The sequence below is a fragment of the Canis lupus genome, chromosome 23 (assembly GCF_048164855.1).
Source record: "Canis lupus baileyi chromosome 23, mCanLup2.hap1, whole genome shotgun sequence".
NCBI lineage: Eukaryota > Metazoa > Chordata > Mammalia > Carnivora > Canidae > Canis > Canis lupus.
The window spans coordinates 22404719-22426206 of NC_132860.1; the positions used below are offsets into that span (position 1 = coordinate 22404719).

The 21488-nt window shown below is 39.2% G+C and overlaps 1 protein-coding gene across 1 annotated transcript; it reads right to left on the minus strand.

Moving 5' to 3' along the window:
* Positions 1 to 11341: 11341 nt before the first annotated feature.
* LOC140615261 (olfactory receptor 52B4-like) lies at positions 11342 to 16343 on the minus strand. The gene is made up of 3 exons (XM_072795179.1): positions 16181 to 16343; positions 13043 to 13125; positions 11342 to 12334 (listed from the first exon to the last, which is right to left on the minus strand). The coding sequence occupies exons 1-3, from the start codon at positions 16341 to 16343 to the stop codon at positions 11342 to 11344; spliced, it is 1239 nt and encodes a 412-aa protein (XP_072651280.1).
* Positions 16344 to 21488: the final 5145 nt, after the last annotated feature.

The window sequence follows — 21488 nt, forward strand, 5'->3', positions numbered from 1 at the left end:
GGGGATTTACCCCCAAAGATACAGATGCAATGAAACGCCAGGATACCTGCACCCCAATGTTTCTAGCAGCAATGTCCACAATAGCTAAACTGTGGAAGGAGCCTCGGTGTCCATCGAAAGATGAATGGATAAAGAAGATGTGGTTTATGTATACAATGGAATATTACTCAGCCATTAGAAATGACAAATACCCACCATTTGCTTCGACATGGATGGAACTGGAGGGTATTATGCTGAGTGAAGTAAGTCAGTCGGAGAAGGACAAGCATTATATGGTCTCATTCATTTGGGGAATATAAATAATAGTGAAAGGGAATAGAGGGGAAGGGAGAAGAAATGGGTAGGAAATATCAGAAAGGGAGACAGAACATGAGAGACTCCCAACTCTGGGAAACGAACTAGGGGTGGTGGAAGGGGAGGAGGGCGGGGGGTGGGGGTGACTGGGTGACGGGCACTGAGGGGGGCACTTGACAGGATGAGCACTGGGTGTTATTCTGTATGTTGGCAAATTGAACACCAATAAAAAAATAAATTTATTATTTAAAAAATTAAATAAAATAAAATAAATAAAATAAAAACAAAAACAAAAACAAAACAAAACAAAAATGTCCCAAGTGCTGAGGTTGAGAGACTGTTCTTCTTTGGGGAAATGTCCACTGATGTCTTCAGCCCAATGTTTAGTTGGATTATTTGTTTTGAGGGGGTATAGGGTTTTGTAAGTTCTTTATATATTCTGGATACCAGCTTTTTATTATCAAATATGGCATTTGCAAGTTTCCCTCCCTAGGTTGCCTTTTAGTTTTGTAAATTGTTTCCTTCACTGTGCAAAAGCTTTGTGTGTGTGTGTGTGTGTGCAAAAGCTTTTTATTTTGATGTAGTCTCTCCAGGTGATTCTTACGTGAGTCTCAGGTTGAGAACCACCACCTTCAGTGGTGAATTGGGCCTTTGGGGGCCTTGGTCAGAAAGGACTGATTTGAAAATGAGACAACCTTGACACCATTTCTGATAGGAAGTCATCTTGAACAAGGGTGTTCCTGTCAGGAGTTACCACCTTTTCTGGGCTCAGGATGATCTCAGCACATATTGTGCCTCCATGAAGATAACATGAGAAGAATAAATTGATGGATTAATTTTCTGTGTTGTATTTCTCAAGAAAATCCTGGAACTGCTTTCCAAGGTATAATTGTTCTTTCAGCCCTCTCTCATCATCTGACTCACACCTGGTGCCCAAAGACCACCCCCAAGCAGAAAGACAAATAATTGTTTGAAATTTTAACAACTTTCCCATTAAAATAGCTGTATCTATTACATTTAGACATATGCTTTGACCACTTTTAAGGAGTCAATAAATTACCTATTTAGGCTTGCTTATCCTTAGTTCAATACTGATAATTTACATCATTCAGATAATTAGTCATTAGACAGATTTGTTATTTTAGGTGTCTGAATCATTAGTTTAGGTATGTAAATTACCTCAACACTATCAGTTCTGTGTGGGAAACATCCAATTTTCATCAATAATTTTATTCACTTGGGGTTTTTTCCTCTATTTTCCTGACTTGTCTATGAGTTCAATGGGCTTGCTACCATGCTTTGACTTTGCTATTGTTTTATTATTTTCTTAAGAACCATCTAAAACTTGTAATATATTAAAGGTAGAAAAATGTGACATTTTTTGGAAACTCATCTTAGGGCATCAAGAATTTCTCTGGCATGTCACTGTCAGCTGAGCTGTTTTTCCAGGAGACCTGAATGGCCTAGATGGAAGGATAAGCAAGTTTGGAATATTCAGGAACCTGCAAAGAGCTCCATGGCACTGTACTTGGAGCTCTAGGTAAAGAGAGACCACAAAAGGTGAACAAGCAGTGCATCATTAAGACTCATTTACGCAGGCAGAGAGGGAGCTGGGAGTTATTTGGAAAAGAATGACCACTACTACACAGATACCAGTGCAGAAGTAAAGTGTTAACTTTCCCAGATATTGTCTTCAAATTATTTGGTTGGGGGAGGGGGGACACCTCATAATCCCATCACCAAGGTATCCACACTCTCCCATGGCAGAGCCCAGCAGGACTCTCTGTTTTGCAAATTTTCACTTGCAGAAGTAACTTGGAAGCCTGGGTCTCCGCAAATATCAGTATGCATAAGGCCCTCTTCACATGGAGATAATTGTGTACATCTTTTAATTTTTATTTCATTATGGAGCTTTTCTGTTTGTTTTTTGAATATTGGGCATTTTTAATTTTTTTGCAGAATTCTAAAGCTTACCAGCATAGAATTGTGTAATTCTTTTTACCATTTTTAATTATCTGTAATGAACTACTTTCATTCACAATTTCATTTGCCTTGTTCATTTGTGTAAAATGATCATCTAATTCTTCCTACTGAAATTTAGTGTATATATTTTATACACTAGTATATTCTTTCAACAAGCAAATTCCCTGTATGAGGGAAGATGGCAGTTTGGGGACAGAAGGAGGCTGGGATAGCATTCTAAAACCGAAATCCTTGGCCCAGCTTTATAGAAGACCATGTGCTGCTGTAGCCTACCTCCACTTGTGATACCTGCCAGTGATCCTTTGAGAGTAAATGACTCAGAAGGGAAGGAGCAGGAGGAAGGACACTGCTGTAGGGTGGACTAACACAGCACAGTGCAGACTCACAGACTCTCAGACTCCACACTCCATGGATACAGCTCCGGCCCATCAGCCAGGGGAGGAGACAGTTCAAATCTTTTGTACTCATCAGTACTGAGTGGCATGTTCCCTAAATGAAGAGGAAAATCTGAGGCCTCTGAAAACATGTAGGGCCACAGACACCACCTGCACAATGTAGGTGCACACACACCTGAAAACATGTAGGGCCACAGACACCACCTGCACCACCACAAAGCATGATCTGTTTGCTTTAGCTTTCCTACGACACAATAAGAATGTCCCACATTAAATATAAATATTCTAAAATTGTATGAGTGTGTTAAAGATGACTACTTGGCATAATAGCATGTCTGGAAGAAAGATAATTAACACTTACTTTTGGATTATGAGGTGTCCCCCCTCCCCCAACCAAATAACTTGAAGACAATAATGACCTTTGTTTTTAAGTCTCCAATATTCTCAAGAATAACTTAAAGCACTTAGGAGTACTTTAGTAGCTTCCCCATAGGGTCTCAGTGGCATAGGAACACTGAGCAAAAAAACAATTCCTCTCTTCCCACCCTAGGGTGACCAGATGAGACCTGCCCTGGGAAGGTGCACAGCCTGGGAGGGGCACTGCAGAAGGAAAAGGTTGAGGGTCCTGAGATCATCAAAACAAAACAGATCTAGGGTGAAGTCGGGATTGAGAGATTGCCCAGCATCATCCTCAGACAAAAGGGAAGATCATTAGAATCACACACAAAGGAGTGCAGATCCTGTGTCTATTCCATTGAGGATCTCAGGTTCCCAGGGTTGAGAAACTTCTGATTGCCATTTGGCGATGGCTGTAGTTACTGCTGCTCATTCATTGTCCATGCACAGTCCTGCAGATTGAAGGCTCCTTATGCTCCTGAACCACCCTCCCAACCAATCCCCAAACTTTCATGGTGAACTCTTTCTCTCTAATTATGACCCAGTGTAGTCCTAAGGCCCCAGAAATATAAGATGGCATTATGTCACATACACTTTTGGAGATGATGGGAAGGAGAAAGTCCTAGAACTGATTCCTGGGTGGTGAGAATCCACACTTTGTGCCCACTGGATTTTTTATTTTGAATTCAGATCCTTTCTCTGTTCTTTTCCTGAAAGTGGAAAAATTGGAAGCTGATTGCAGGCTTTATGGTCTTGTCAGCAGAGGGTGCCATTTTTCAGTGCCAAGGGCTCTGTTGAAAAGTGTCTTCCTTAGCTAGCAGATGGTTTTGTTTGGGTTGCTATTTCAAGTCTTTTTTTTTTTTTTTTTTTTTCTATAACTGTCTCATCTTGAGCTGAGGAATTGGGAATTTCAGAGAATGAAAGATCTGAATATCCCAAGAGTTATCTCAGGGATACTCGATAATACTTGCTAACTGAGTATTATGCTCAACTACACTCAATAATTCAAAAGCCAGAGCCACAGAGTAGTAATAAACTGACTGGTAAGCAGGGGACTAAACAGATAGAAGCTGATTTCTGTTGGTTTCCATGGATGAGTGCTGTAGTTAAAGGTGTGTGTGTACACACAGAGAGACTGGATGTGTCTGACTTTACATCCCCTCCCTCAAAGTCACCAGGAGCTGGGAGACTTGAAAAATTCCTGGCAAAGAAGGGACAAGAGCAGAAACTACTTGGCCAAGCAGCTCATTAATTCTACTTGTTGTTGTGCCCAAGATTACGAATCTGAGAAACCACCGAGGAGCCGACACCAATGCAAACACGAGGGTTTATTTACGAGCTCAAGCTTGGGTCCAAGTGTACCCCACACAGCGGAGCAGGGACTTGGACCCGAAGTGGGTTACAGCTGGGTTTTTTATAGGCTGGTCTAGGGGATTTTCAGAAGGGGTGGAGGAATTTCTCAAGTTCTGTTTACATTCTGATATGGGGCTTCAGGGCATTGAGCTCTGTTCTCATTCTAATATGGGACTTTCTACAACGGGCATGGGCTCTGTTGTCTTTCTGATATGGGATTCCCTGCAGTTTTTCCCGTAAAGTTCAGCTCTTATTCACAGGGGCCTAAGATGGCTGTACTTGTGCTAATGCTAAACTTGAGGTGGGATGCCTTAATTTTTCCTGGCCTCCACACTTGTCTCAGTGCAGAATTTCGGAAGAGATGGTGGGCAGTGGAAATGCCGAAAAACCTGGGGATCTTACCAAGTAAGACACCATTGGACCTCTCGCTGGAGGTGCAGAAAGGCCTTACCTCATTCCTGGTGGGAAAGGAATGGAGAAAAGCAACTCTGACCCACATATACCACTGTTGAGGGGGCCCAGCCCAGAACTCTGGAGCCTTCCTCTGTCACTTTCAGTCATAATGTGAACAAGCAAACTGAAAAACGGACACTTAGCTGGACAAAGAAAAGTTTCTAGCCAAAGAATTACTGAGTATTAGAAAAGAATATCAGAGACTTGCAGTTCTAGTTCCAACATGTAAAAAGAACTTGAAAGTCAATACTTCCAATTTCACAGTAAGAAAAAAGCTGAACTGAATGATTAGAATCAAGAAGAAAAGAAACGAATGTTGGAGAGGATGTGAAGAAAAAGGAACCCTCATGCACAGTTGGTGAGAATGCAAACTGTTGCAGCCATTGTGGAAAACAGTATGGAAGTTCCTTAAAAAATTAAAAATAAAATTACCATAAGACCTAATAATTCCACTACTGGGTATTTACCCAAAGAAAATGAAAATACTAATTCAAAAGGATATATGCACCCTTATGTTTACTGCAGCATTATACAATAGCCAAGATATCAAAGCAAACCTAAGTATTCATCAATAGGTAAACAGATGAGGACCTCATAAGAAAATGCCATGTGACAAAATGGATGGACTTAGAGGGTATTATGCTAAGTAAGATAAGTCAGATTAGGGAAAACAAATACCATGATGTCATTCACATGTGGAATCTAAAACAAAACAAGTAAACAAACAAAAAACAGAATCAGACTTTTATAGAGAACAACTGATGGTTACCAGATAGTAAGGTGGGGGGATGGGAGGTTGGCAAAATGGGTGAATGGGAGTGGGAGATACAGCCCTCCAGTTATGGAATGAATAAATCATGGGAATAAAAGGCACAGCATAAGAATATACAGTCAACGATATTGTAATAGTTGCACAGTGACATTTGTGGTGGCTACCCTTGTGGTGAGTGCAGCAGAATGTATACACTTTTGCAACCACTGTGTTGTACACCCGAAATTAATGTAATGTTGTGTATCAATTATACTCAAAAAAATAATGAAAGAAAAAGCTGAACAAACTGAACATCTATGACTTATCTTGGATGCAACAACAGACACTTGAGGCCACAGGATAAACCACTACCCTGGTATCTAGAGACAGATGACAGGTAAGCGCAGAGAATAACAGCCTCCATCTGCTTACCTGAAGAAGTTAAAAGAATCATAAACTAATAGGTGCATTAAAATGGTAATTCTACTGAATTGCTGGAGGCCGGGTATGGATAGTTTGAGAGTGAGAAATTCCTGACATAAACTGCCCTAGGGGACCACCACACAGCCCTAGAATTTATTTCCAAGAAAACCAAATCAGATCTGCTAGTGAAGAGCCAAGGGGAAAAAAAAATCCTATCTTTTCTCTGGCAGAGGGAGGGTAAAAGAACCATCATAAAATATGTCCAACGACTTCCCCATAACAAAATGAAATCCAAGACAAAAAGGAATGAATATGGAAAAAAAAGTATTTAAGAATTGTGTGACAATTTCTTTTTATGTAATATATGTATGATTGGAATACTAGCAGAAGAAAGAGAGAGAGTGGAGCAGGATCACAAGAAATATTTGAAGCAAAAATGGCCAAAAATGTTCCAAAAAATAACAATAAACATCAAATAGAGATCTAAGAAGCTCAGAGAACACAAAACAAGTCAATACTTTTTTAAAATTCTCATCTAGAAAAAATAATATCAAATCATTTAACTATTATGTTCAGTTTGCTTAAAAAAGGCAGCAAAGAATAAGGTTAAGAATAAAGTTTTAGTTTTAGAATAAAGATTTTTTTTACAATGAAGAATTCTTTTACAATCAGATGAAATTTTAAAATTATCTGTGATTTTAAAATCAACTTATTCTATTTCTTGAAATAAAACTAAGGTAACAATGTTTCAAGTAAACTAAACTACATTCTAAAACTGATTCATTCAAATCATAAAGAATGGAGACCAGGATAAAATCAATGGACAGTAGTTATAGATTTAGGTAAGTAGGTCACCAGGTATAAGCTATGTTTCACTCTGAAATGTGCCTTTATTCAGATCCATATGACAGTTAGACCTCACACAAACTACATAGCCAGGAACGACCTTACTGGAAGCCAAGATATGGGGTCAATTCAGAGATTCAAGAAGACATAAGATTAAAAATGAATATGGGCTCTGTGGGCAGGCTGGAGAGGGAAGACACCTCAGGCAGTAGAACCTGTGCCCTGCTCTCTCTCCACTTGCCCCTTACACAAACCCATGCAAATACACAGGGCCACACACCCTCCAGATGCCATCAGAAGCTAGATTCCCTCCATTATATATATCTAAAACTCCATCTATTTTTTCTCTCTCAAATTCCAACATCATTTTCTATACCAGCATCACTCCTTTTCTGCCCTATGGCTTCCTAATTATTCTCCTGGTTAACACATTCTACCCAACATACATTCTTCCCAGAATAACGAAAATTATCTTTTACAATGAAAATATGATCATGCCATTATTGAAAGTAAAACATTTCATTGAGTGTCCATTACTTTTAGGATTAAAACCTAATTTATTAACAATGTCAAGCCAAATGCCATTTAACATATGAAAGTTTAAAAACACTATGGTACATCCTTTGTACATCCCATTGTAGAATACTATGGAATTCCACACAACGATAAAATTACTGATATACACAACTATTTGGATGAATCCAAAGTGAATTATGTTGAGCGAAACAAACACAGTCTCTATTTTGGTGAAATTTCTGTTCATGTTTTCTGTCCATTTCATGATTGGATTTTTTGTTTCTTGGGTGTTGAATTTAATAAGTTCTTTATAGATCTTGGATACTAGCCCTTTATGTGATATGTCATTTACAGATATCATATGGTTTCACTCATACAGGGAATATAAGAAATAGTGAAAGGGATTATAAGGGAAAGGAGGGGAAATGAGTGGGAAAAATTAGAGAGGGAGACAAACCATGAGAGACTCCTAACTATGGGAAATGAACAAGTTGAGGAAGGGGAGCTGGGCAGGGGGTTGGGGTACCTGGGTGATGGGCACTGAGGAGGGCACTTGGAGGGGATGAGCCCCGGGTGTTATACTATATGTTGACAAATTGAACTTCAAAAATAATAATAATAAAAAGTCTCTAAAGGTTATATGCTGTGTGATTCTATTTACATAACATTCATGAAGTAACAAAATTATAGATAGAGAACCAATTAATGGTTGCCAGGGGCTAGATATGGAGAGAGAAGGGTGTGAGTAAAGCTATACAATGATACCATATGTAGTGATTGAACAATTCTGCATCTTAATTGTGGTGGAGGTTCTGTGAATCTATGAAGTCAATTACTTAGAATTATACACAAACACAAAGAATCACACACACACACACACAAGGACACATACAAGTAGTGCATGTAAAATGGGTGGAACCTAGTAAGTTCTATGGTTTTGTACCAATGTCAACCTTACAATTTTGATAATTGTATTTTAGTTACACAGGATGTTACCACAGGGGAAAACTAGTGGAAAGATAAACATGACCTTCCAGTATGTACTTATTTTGAACCTTCCTGTGAGTGTTTAGTTATTTCAAAATTAAAAGATGTCTCACAAGTGTTAAATGTGAGAAAAGATATCTTAAGAAAAATTAAAATAAAAAGTAATAATTATAATAGCAAATATATATAACACTATATCCTTAGTGCCATTCTAAGCACATTACATATAATAAGCTATTTAATCCTTATAAGAATTATGTAATGTTTATATAATAATCCTAATTTAGAGATGAGAAAGTAAAAATAGAGAAATTATGTGAAAAATACTCAAATCCTAGCTTAAGGTGAATTTTCTGATTAAGCAAGGGTAAAAGACATAAGCGACATACACATAGCTATTAATATAAACACATTAAATATCTAAATCAGATTATAAAATGGGAAAAATAAAAGACAAATATACTGAATAAATACTTAAATATGAGATTGAAAATATATCATTGTGATACTTTTTTTTTAAATCATGAAAAGTGCTAAGGACAACATAAAGTTTTTAAGAGTTAAATTGGCAAAAGGAAAGACAGTTAAAATCATCTGGGGGATTTAGTAGTCAAGATAACAAACCTAACAAATAAAAAAGAAACAGATTTGTTTTTGCCTCTGACATTTTCCTTGGTAGAGTTTCCATTTCCTCATCTGTAAGAACTATTTTACGAAGTGCAAGTGAAAGGGGTATGAGGTAACGTACATAAAAATTTTAACATGTAAATGGTAGTTATTATTACTCATAAGATGATATATTAGTTATCTAATATATATTTAACCTCAAAACAAAAATATAAGTAAAAACTGCAGTATAATATTTTTGTCCTTTTAAATGGCAAAAAAATTAAAGAAAAATATTCAACTCCATTGTTAGAGAGATACATTATGCATCCTTTCTGAGTACATTTTTTATAGGACTCATCAAAAAACATATATAAAATCTGCAATAGTATTTGTAGGTTTCCATCCTCAAAATAAAAACTGAAACACCAGAGTAAGATTTATGCAGAGAATCCTTGTGTATATAGTTAAAAACAGAAAACTCCAAATATCCAGTAATATTTAAAATGTATGAAAAAATATATGCAAAGAACAATGAATATAAGGCAAAATACTAAAATGTTACCAGTGGTTTTCTCCTAACTAGGGATTTTCTTTATACTTTTTTCTTTTCCATTTATCTTATGTTGAGTATTTGCATCTTATATTAAAAGGCAATATTTACAAATAATTTATCTAACCATATCTGGACTGTGTACTTAAGAGGCAAATAGAATTGAGTCTTAAATTTGTAGATATACAGTCATAATGCCATGCAAAAAGGCTTAAAAAATACTGTTTTGTTTAATATAGTAAAACGCTGCAGTAAAATACTATGTAGGCACAGTAATTGATTATATAAATGTATATGTATTAGAAACAATGTCAACAAGTACTGCCGGAAAGGAAAAGTAGTTACAGACCATATACATAGTACCATCAAAAATGTATGTGTATCATATGATAATATTTTCCAGGTAGATAAAGGAGTAGATCAAACTATAGATAGAGATGGAGAAAAAATACAGACACAGATATAGATACAGATGCAGGTGTAGATATATAAGTATATAGATATAGATGTATAACTACAGGAGACAAAACTTTAACAATAAAATTGCTTGGGAGCTGTAAGTTTATGAGCTTATGAGTTCCATTTCATGTTTGTCTTTTTTCATAATTTCTAATATTTTCTACAGGAAACATAGCTTTTTAATAAAATACATATTTAAAAAGAAACATGGACTAATGCTATCTTCCTCAGAGAGGAAGCATCAACTAAACAGCACATTGGGAAAGAGCTGTGGTTGGAGAAAGTGGCAGAGCAGATAAGATGAGAAGTGAATATGGAAAGAGGAATAGGAGTTTTTCACAAGTCCATGGGGGATGTATCCCGAGGCAGAACAAGGACACGGAGAGCGTGGCATGATCTGGAAAAGGTGAGGCATTAAATATCCTGGTGAGTCTGATCCTCAGGTCGCTTAGAGGTGACATGGGCAGTGTTGCAGTGAAGGAGGTCAAGAGTCAGGTCATTAAAGGCCTTGAATGCCCCACTGAGGAGGAGATCACTGAAGAACATGGTCTGACATTGAGATTGGAAGAGCACCTTCCTCACCATCCCCCCAACACAGGAGGGACCAATTTCAATCCCCTCAGTCTCCTCAGGGGCTGTTCTGCTAAGTAAAAAATACATGGTTCATTTACATTCTCTTATTACAGACATGCATGTTGACAAGATATAAATTATAATGTAGGGATACCTGGGTGGCTCAGTGGTTGAACACCTGCCTTCTGCTCAGGGCATGATTCCAGAGTCCAAGGATCGAGTGCCACATTGGCCTCCCTGCATAGAGCCTGATTTTCCCTCTGCCTATGTCTCTGCCTCTCTCTCTCTCTGTGTCTCTCATGAATAAATAAATAAAATATTTTAAAAAATTATAATGTAATAGGACTAATAACTATAAAACATAGGAATCACTGATTCTAAGAACGTTGTTAGCCAGAATGAAAGGCATTAAGGAGACAACACAAGACATCTCAGAGCTTGAGAAACTCACTGAGGAATGGTGGAACAAAAATCCCAGGCCAGAGGACTGCTCTCACTTCATCTATTTCTAAAGATCATGTTAGAGTCATTAAAGATCTATGATCTCTGAAAATCAGTGCATCCTTTCCCAGGGTCTTTGTGGGAGCAGGCTTGCTCAGTTCAACAAGGCGCTATGCTCAGGTTGTTTTGACAATAAAGGAGTAATCCTGAAACCTCCCTGGTGAACTTGCTCCTGGGACAGAACTCACTGAGCTATCTCTCCAACTGACCACTCCAGAGGCCACTTCACAGATGGGTAGAGATTCCAAAAACTCAAGTTTTAAACCAAAGTGATTTCTGCTTTGTGAACAACACATGAACCACCTGCACCCGGATTTGCTTGGTCTTGATCCCATAAATGATGGGATTGAGCATAGGTGGGGCAAGCATGCAAACATTAGCCAACAAGATGTGGGTATGAGGTGGAATGTGGCGTCCAAACCGTTGAGTAAGGATTGTGAAGATTCCAGGCCCATAAAAAAGGATGATGACACAGATGTGGGAACCACAGGTGTTGAGGGCTTTGTGGCGAGCATCTTGAGAAGGGATGTGGAAGACAGCATGGAGAATCAGCACATAGGAAACAAAAATTAGCACAACATCTAAAACCACTGTTAACATTAGGATGGAAAATCCATACCAGATGTTCACTTGAATGTCATTACAAGCATATTTGGCCAAGCCAATGTGTTCACAAAAGGTGTGTGGAATGGTATTATTTTGGCAGAAAGTCAATCTTTTCAAAAGAAATATTATGGGGAAAAGTGTACAAAAACTTCTCAGAAAGACAGTCACACCGATTTTCCCAATCAGTGCTTGTGTAAGAATAGTGGTGTATCTCAGTGGGTAGCATATGGCAATGTAGCGGTCAAAGGCCATCACCAGCAATATCCCTGACTCAGACATGAAAGTGCAATGTATGATGAAGAACTGAGTGATGCAGCGATCCAAGGAGATCTCCCCAGCACGGAACCAGAAGATGGCCAAGGCCTGGGGTACTGTGCACGTGGAGAGGACAACGTCTGCTCCGGCCAGCATGCAGAGGAAGAGGTACATGGGTTCATGGAGGCTGCGCTTTGTGAGGATAATGCAGATGAGCAAGCTGTTCCCAAGCAGGGCAATGACGTAGGAAATGAAGAAGGGGATGGAAATCCACATGTGCTGGTCTTCTAGCCCAGGGATACCCAACAACTGGAAGACTGTGTGACTAACAGCAGTGTGGTTTAAGGCAGTCATGCTGGAGCAGATGATCTGGGATCTCACTTTCTGTTTATAAAGATATGAAAATGCATACTTTTTTAAAAAAAGATTTTATTTACTTGAGAGAGAGAGAGAAAGACCATGAGCAGAGGAAAGCAAATGGAGAAGGAAAAGCAAATCCTGCTGAGCAGAAAGCTGACATGCAGCTCAATTCCAGGACCCTGAGATCATGAACTGAGCCTAAGGCAGATACTCAACCAACTGAGCCACTCAGGCACCTGGAAAATGCATATTATTTTTAATATATTCTTAAGGGGAATTATTCTAATATCCTTTGTGAATATTAGAACTTTTGGCATATCTCATACTCTTCATCTTCTTAAACATGCAAATAGAAAATATGCAAAAAAAAGAAAATATGCAAAGATGAAGGATATGGTGTGTGCCTCAATGAGTGACAACCAACTATACTCACCTCTAACAAACCAAAATCAGAGATATTATTCTATGTATCTCACTTTCAAATAGAGGATTATACATAAGTAGAAAAACTCATTATCATTACTAGGAAGAATGCAAAAGATACTTGAAATTGACTAATTTATCAGAAGAGAATCAGCATAAGAAAAGGTGAATATACTGCATAGACATGCACAGTATGTTTATGAAACATTTCTAACCTTGGGTGACAGGTGCATAGGGAGTGCTTAAGAGGCCAGAAGGGGTGCACAGTCAGTGAAGGGCCTTGATCACAACTTCATACTTAGACCTCACCCGTGTGGCAGCCATTATATGCCTTGAAGATTTATTGGAATAGTAATTGCCGAGAAATTGGATACCAAGAGGTAAGTTGTGTCCTAGAAATAGGATAGATCTGAATGTAATATGGTCACAGAAGAATTAAACTAGTATTTCCTAATCATCGTTTTAGGTCAGGGATTGCAGTATGCACATTACATGTGGCGTTTTGTATACTCTCCCTGTAGGGAGCAGACATCCACTCTAGGAAGTAGATATGGCCTCCATTTCACGCCTAAAAAATGACTTAAAATTTTTTTAAAAAGAATTTTAAAAAATAAATGACTGAAAGTTGAAAAAGAAAAACATTATCTCTGGGGGCGGGTGTGGAGCACTTGATATTTGGAAGACTCTCCTGATAGAAGTTAACACGTAATTTTACCATTTGCTTCCTAGCATTCACTAACTTTCCTTCATTCATTAGCTTAATTATTCAGCAAGCTTATTTGGAGCACAGGCTATTTTTCAGGCATCTGTCCTAACTGGGCTTATGGACTGAGAAAGTGGTCGGTATGGAAGCAGATGGGTTCAGTAAAATTTTCCAGGTGTAATGGGCTCACAGGGTACCCCCTGAGAAGACAGCTATGTCTAGTTCCATTTTCACCAGAATGAAGAAGAAATGAAGCCAATAATAAAATATCCTCTTCCCAGGGTTTCTGAAGATATTAAATGAAGAGGCATCTTAAAATATCTAGCTCAGGGGCCAAGATAAATCTTATACTAGATAACATTATTTCTTCCACTCCAGCTCCCTCTTTTGGTGCCTTGATTTTTCTTTCTGTGGAGGAAAATTGGCTTCGAGTTCTCACACCTGCAGAGATGCCCTGGGTCCTTCCCCAAAGTCCCCTCCAATATCTGGCTTGGGGGAGTTGACTAGTTTGCTGCCTTTATCAGAGCTCCTTTCCTGATCTTTCAGGAGGGGTATGTAAATGCATTTCCATAGTCTAAGTAACTGCATTTTCTGTTTTTCTCATCTCCAGTCTAATTATTTAGGGCATCTACCATTTGATAGGATTGCTTTTCCTGATTTGTTACCCCTCAGGAACTTCCATCTGGCCCATGCATCCTCAGCTCCCCTCCCAGACCTCACTTTCCACATCTGCTAGAACCAAACAGATTTGTGCCACTGGTCTTTACCACTCCTTGTCCACATGTATCAATAGCCCCTAAGGGTCCTGTCACCTCTGGCCTGTCAGGGACAGAACACCAGTCCAGTCCTTACCTCAACCTGGAAACTTCACCACTCCTAGATATCTAATTCACTCACCAGCCTTACACTGAACATTCAGGAGCAGATGACATGAGATCCTTAATAAAATTCAGCTTGTAGGTCAGGAGTTGAGCTGTTTATACTCTTTTGTGGAACCCTGGAGGGAACATTTACTTACACTGGGGCTCCAGGGACAGAGCCAGTCTCCACCAGCCTCGCTTTATTCCCAAAAGGATTGGGTCTCTAAAACCATTTACTATCTCCCTCCCTTCCTCTGACCCTCTTCTCGCTTGCTTTTCTCAAGATTCTCTGATAGGAAAGCTTTTTCCACCTAATCTAGCCTTGCTAGAGGCCTATTTAATGAATATTTAACTCATTTTCAGAGGGAACATAGGGACAGCTAGGTGGCTCAGTGGTTGAGCATCTTCCTTTGGCTCAGGTGGTGATCCCAGGGACCTAGGATCAAGTCTCATATTGGGCTCGCCACAGGGAGCCTGCTTCTCCCTCTGCCTATGTCTCTGCCTTTCTCTGTGTGTCTCCCATGACTAAATAAAATCCTTAAGACAAAACAAAACAAAGGGAATATAAAAACTTATAAATAATATGTACTAATGATTTCTATTTATAGTTCTGTTCCTCATAAAAAGAATTAGGTATACTTATCCTCTGGATTTTAATAAGTCGTAAATTTTAGAATCATGAATAATGATGTTGAACTATTGCCTAAGAGTATATAAGCATTCATATACTCTCAACACACTTAACAGTTAGTGGAAGAGGTGTGAGTCTTGATTACCTTAGACATTTTTTTTTTATTGTATGATTCCATTTATATGAAATGTCCAGAACAGGCAAGTCCAGAAAGCAGGTTAGTGGTTTCCAGGGATTGGGGGTGATGGGAGTGACTGTGTCATGGGCATAGGGTTTCCTTTTGATGAAAAAATTAAATAGTAGCGATGGTTGCACACATTGTAAATGTCACTGAATTATACATTTTAAAATGATGAATTTTTATTTGTGTCTTACCACAATAAAACTTCAGAAGAATGATTATGAGGGAGGGACAGAGGGAGGCTAAGAGAAGTAGCAGGGATGGGGACCGAGCAGAAATGAGTTTCAGTGGGTTAAGTTGAAGCCCTGGTAAATCCAAGATCCTCCCACTGTTGATGAGCTCAGGTTGACATGCTGCCTTAGTCAAGGCATTTCCTGGTCATTTCTGGTTCTAGAGCCAACTCCCACTTGCTCATCCTTCTACATACAGAAGGAGTTGGCGGCTTTCCTCTCCTCTTCACTACCTGCTTTACATTTGGGGTTCCTTGTTGCCACAGGACTCTCTACAAAGCAGACACTGTACTCTCTTGCTTGCCTCAGAACAGTAGTTCTGTTACTTCTTATTTCAAGATGTTAGTACAGCTTTCACTTGCTTAAATTGTAAATACTCATAGTGATGAGAGGACACTCCTTCAGGGATTCCCTGACCTCTTCCAGGTGGTCTATTAGAAGCAATATAGAATCCCACGGAGAAAAAGACAAAATCACAGCCAATCTCCAGAGAGGCCATTGCCTATACAGCATCACCACCTGGAGTCGAGCATTCATAAGCATAAACTCCTGTTGGTTTTTCATGTTTTCATTCATAGATTTTGAGAAAATAAACCCCATCTTGACCTGGGTTCTGGCCTTGGTTTCTTGGGTCTGGATGGTGGTGCGGACGTGTTAGAGGACACTCCCAAGGGTTAAAGGCAGAATCCAAGCAGGATGAAGAGCTTCCTTGTGTTCCTGAGACCTTGAAACGGGCTATTTAATGCTCCAGCCCCTCTCAGCTGTGCAGTGATTCACAGTGGGAACGGGTATTTCTGAGGAGTGCAGGGGCTGCAAGTTCTAGGCAGCCTTCCTCCAGTCACCGCAGGCATCCAATTGTTGTAACTCGGGGATTTCCTGCAGTGCTGCGCTGATTTCCACGCACAGGGCCGGCTTTCCCCAACTCCAAGACGTGGATACGGGAGAGGCCAGGAGTCCTGCGAGTACGAGTGGCTCTCCGGGGACGGGTGGCGAGGGCGCCGGCATTCCAGGCCGAGGCCTGCAGCTACCTTAGGCTTTTATATTTCATTTCTCTGCTTCCTTTGCCTGCCTTTAAGATTTTTTACTTTACCTCTTTTTCTTTTTCTTTCTTTCTTTTTTTTTTTTTTCATTTTCCTTTCTTTCTTTTCTTCTCTCTTAATGAGAGACTCAGAGAGGCAGAGACATAGGCAGAGGGACAAGCAGGCTCCCAATGCGGGACTGGATTCCAGAACCCCAGGATCATGCCCTGAGCCGAAGGCAGACACTCAACCAATGAGCCACCCAGGTGACCCTTTACCTCTTTAGTGTGATTGTGATGTATCCAGATGTAGCTTTATTTGCATCCTCTTTATAAACTTCACTGAGCTTTTTAAATCTGTGAATTTATGACTTTCACCTAATTTGGAAAATGCCAGTAATTATTACTTCTAAACTTATTTCCTATCTCCAGTCTCTCATGTCATTTTGGGATCTCAACTACATACTTTAGATCTTCTGACATTGTTCCACCAATAACTGAGGGTCTCTTCATTTTTTTTTCTTTTCCTCTCACATCTTAGAAAGTACTTTTGATAAATCTTATGGATCATTATTAGAAATATGACTATCAGGGATGCCTAGGTGGCTCAGTCAGTTAAAAGTCTGCCTTCAGCTCGGGTCATGATTGCAGAGCCCTGGGTTCGAGCCCCACATCAGGCTCCCTGCTCAGTGCTTTTCCCTTTACCTCTGTACCTCCCACTGCTTGTGCTCTCTCTTTCTCTGCCAAATAAATAAATAAATCTTAAAAAGAAGAAGAAATATAACTATGGTGGTCAAAGGAGAAATGTGGTTGTATGTTTGTTAGATATTAAAGGAGAAATGTGGTTGTACCTTTCCCCAATGCCACTAACAATGTATGAGAGTGTCTTTTTTTCTCAAAATCTTGTCAGAAGAGTTTGTTATCAAGCTTTTGACTATTCGTCACTCTGCTAGTTTATCAAGTGTGGCTGGCCACTCCACAAAAACGGCTGCCGATAATTCTTTCCTCTACTGCACACACAAGCCAATTTCACCCATCATGAGGTGCAGTCTGTTCTCCAGCCCCTTGAATCTGGGATGGCCTTATAACTTGCTGTGACCAATAAAATAGGATTGCAATGATCTGTGAATTTCCAGGCATTTGGACCTTGCAACTTCTATTTTGCCCCCCTTGGGGAAGCCAGCAGTCATTTAAAAAGCTCAGGCTAGACAAACTAATAAGAGACCAGGTGGAGAGAGATCACACCAAAGACAACAGAAGCATACCAGTGGACATAAAGGCGAGGATTTTTCTTGAGTTGCTTCTTCATAGCATAAACCTGAACTGTTCTTGGCATACTATAGGCACACAATATTTATTGAATGAAACATGATTGAATGAATAACCTTTTTTTGAATGATAGAATATATGACTTCAGTTGCTGGATAGAACTTTTAAGGTGCTTGGATACCCTGAAGCCTGGTGATCCCCTAGTCGGGGACAGTTTGGTAGAGTTTTAGAATGTTTGATTGGCATTGGATGATGCCAGGGAATGGGATTTGGGAAACTCTCACTACCCAATTCATAGCGTTTTTCAAGAATTCCCACCTCAGGTAGTTAGGCATTTCACTGCAGGCTATCTTTCCAGCAATATTTCCCATTTCATCTTTCATAACTGTTTCTCAGACACAGTGCAAACTCATCCTTCACCACTCTTTAGTCATGCCAGGTGCTTCTATTATTTCTGTGTCCTTATCCTCATTTATTTTTTTCTGCCAGGAATATCCTCTTTCTTTGGCTGGTTGGTGAGCCTGTACTCAGATCCCAATCATTTGAAATCTTACCTTTCATAGAGCATGTTATAAATCATCTTCCCAACTAAGCATTTTAAAATAATAATGTCTTGATGAGAAAACATGTTTGTATTCTTTTTTTTTTTCATTTTAACAGTTTTTATTCAAAGTTGCATATAAGATTAGTTATGCATCTTTTCAATTGTTTCTTCCTTATATTTGTTCTTTTCCTTTCCTATTAAGATTTGGCTTTACAGGGATCCCTGGGTGGTGGAGCGGTTTGGCGCCTGCCTTTGGCCCAGGGCGCGATCCTGGAGACCCGGGATCGAATCCCACATCGGGCTCTCGGTGCAAAGACTGCAAAATACCCTTTAATGTAAAGCCAAATCTTTTTTTTTTTTTTAATTTTTATTTATTTATGATAGTCACAGAGAGAGAGAAAGAGGCACAGACACAGGCAGAGGGAGAAGCAGGCTCCATTCCATGGTCCCCAGGACCACACCCTGGGCTGAAGGCAGCGCTAAACTGCTGAGCCACCCAGGCTGCCATATTTACAGTTCTTGCTCTGGTCAGAAGTCCCAAAGGGATTGAACTCCATTTTGGCCACTGGTGCTTCAGCAATGGTCACAAAGGGAAGAGGACATTCCTCTTTTTAAGAAGTATATTTTTTAGTAAAGCAGGTAAATGTGGAATAATATGACAATAGAGTCAAATAAAATGTTTATAAAAATCATTTTTCAATGCAGAGATATTCTTATCACATCAGAAAATATTGCTAAATATTTTCTATGTTATACATATTCTATCCAATACATATTTGCCTTAAAAATATATATATATTTCCCACCTGGAACTCATACTTTTACTTTGAATAATAGTGGTGAGAGGGATACCCCTGTTGTATTCCTGACCTTAGTGGAAAAGCAGTTTTTCCTCATTGAGGATAATATTAGCTGTGAGTCTTTCATACATGGTCTTTATAAACATATGTGGATGTTCAAATTAGTCCCGATTTAAAATGGGATTAATATTTGCTAATTCCTATTCAAATGCAAACAAGATTATTTGGTGCACTAATGCTAACAATTCATTTATTGGAAATAACACATTTAGGGACGGTATTGTGGAGTAGGGCATGTGCAGGTTTGAAAAGTCATAAATATGTGGCCTCTGTATGTGGGTTGGAGGGAGAGATGTTAAAAAGGCAGCTCTACTTCTGGGTTTCTTGCAGTAATAGCTGGCCCTGAGATCTTCAGGCTATTACATTTTCATCTCAAGAACATCTCTTGGTATTATCTTCTATAACAGTAGTATAACTAATGTTAAGTTTGTCCTCCTCTTATCAACTATTTTATCATTATTGGTGAGTAAAGGCTTTACTTTTTATGATATGGAATTATCGCACCAATAACTTTAGAGGAAGTTTGACCTCTTTATTTTCTTTCAGTAAACACTTTGTTTATTGATATTCAAATCCTTGTCTATTTAACTCTATTTCTTTCCCCTTTAACTCCATTATTCAGTAATTAAATGAATATCTATTTCTTGTTTAAGAATTTTGTCCATCCATGCTTCTTCCTCTAGTTTCTTTTGAATATTTCATATCTTTTTATATGTCCAGAGGCCCAATCCCCTCTGCTCACCCCTCAGTACTTCAGTCTCCACAGAGGTCTTTCCTGGAAGTGACAAGGTAAGAGACAGAACCCATTTACTATCTGTTCAGGAGTCCATTCACATCAGAGCATACATTCCAGATTTGGCTGTCCCTCAACCTCCTGAAAATCTTTATATACTATCCACCAGTTCCATTCCTCTTGTTCTGTTTCTTTAACTTATTACCATTTGATCTTAGCTTGGCCTTTTAATTTTAAAAAGATGGTTGTTACTTAGCCCATGTCCATGTGTATGACAGGAAAACATCTCATCTCTTCCCCTTTTCTCTATGAATTGTAGGCTACAGGATGGAATAAACATAGTTCCTTAGCAGGTCCTGGATCTTCTGTAATGAGAAAGAGGAATTGCCTAAGATTCCAGGCACTCATTGTGTCCCATGTAACAGACTACTAGGTCTCCACAAAAATCTGCATTTTCCTTCCCTTGAAATTTGATTGTACATAATTGCAAATGGTGGGCAGCCCCAGTGGCACAGCGGTTTAGTGCCGCCTGCAGCCCAGGGTGTGATCCTGGAGACCCTGGATCGACATCGGGCTCTCTGCATGGAGCCTGCTTCTCCCTCTGCCTGTGTCTCTGCCTCTCTCTCTGTGTCTCTATGAATAAATAAAATAAATAAAATCTTAAAAAAAAAATTGCAAATGGTTAGACAAGTTTACAACTTTTCTTTATAGTTAGATGTGGCCCCATAGCTATTCTCAGCAATAGAAAGTGAGCAGAAATTAGGAATCTCATATATAAGTGAAGAATTTAAGATCAAAAGACCTCCCTGGGTCTTTTTTTTAAACTATTCTACTGGCTTGATGCTTAGGACAATACTATCTTTGGGGATGCAGAGATTCAGATGAAGAAAGCTTGGAGCATGAAACCCATATGGAACAGTGCTACATGGCACTAACTACACTCCTGTTTGATTTTTATAAGAAATGAAATTCTTTAGTATTTGATCATATTTAATCATAGCAGGTTAGTCTATACCACATTATGCCCAAAACATCAAGGCCACTCTCCCCAGAACCCCCAGGAGAGTCAGGGCTGCAAATTCATTCCTCCAAATCTCAAACTGGACAACCTTCTCCAGATTTCACCAACAAAATCCCAGGAAGTACTTTGTCTTTCCTTATTGTGTAAGGTCATTCACTGAACACCTCCACTGGTAGAGGACAGCTGGGCTAACTCCTTTTAACCTGGAAATTATTACATGGGAAAATAAGTAGAAGGGATTAATTACTCAGGCAGATTTTCTCTTTATCATCTCTCATTCTCAAACCCCCACCACCTCTACGAGCAACCATTTGCCAGCTTTATCTCCTTTTATATTTCCTGATTGAAATGCAAATCAGGATGAAGCGTATGCATTTGGCCTCTGGTCTCCCACAAATTTCATCTCCCAAATAAAATTCTGCCTTAGAGCAAACCAATATTGGGTTTTTACTATAAACTGTACTTCATCTCCCCCACAGATACCAGAGCTGAGCCTGAGGATGAGCTACTTTGTATTTCTTCAGACTAAGTGCTCAAAAGACTGGGGGCTAAAGACAGGGACCAGACCAGGTAGAATGATTTTTTTTCTGGCCATGATCCCTTTCTATGATCTTCCACATTGTAAATTTCTAAATATGTTGAGATCTCCTTCTGCCATTACCTTCTACAAAAATGCCCCAAAGGGAGGAGGTCTGTGCAGAGATG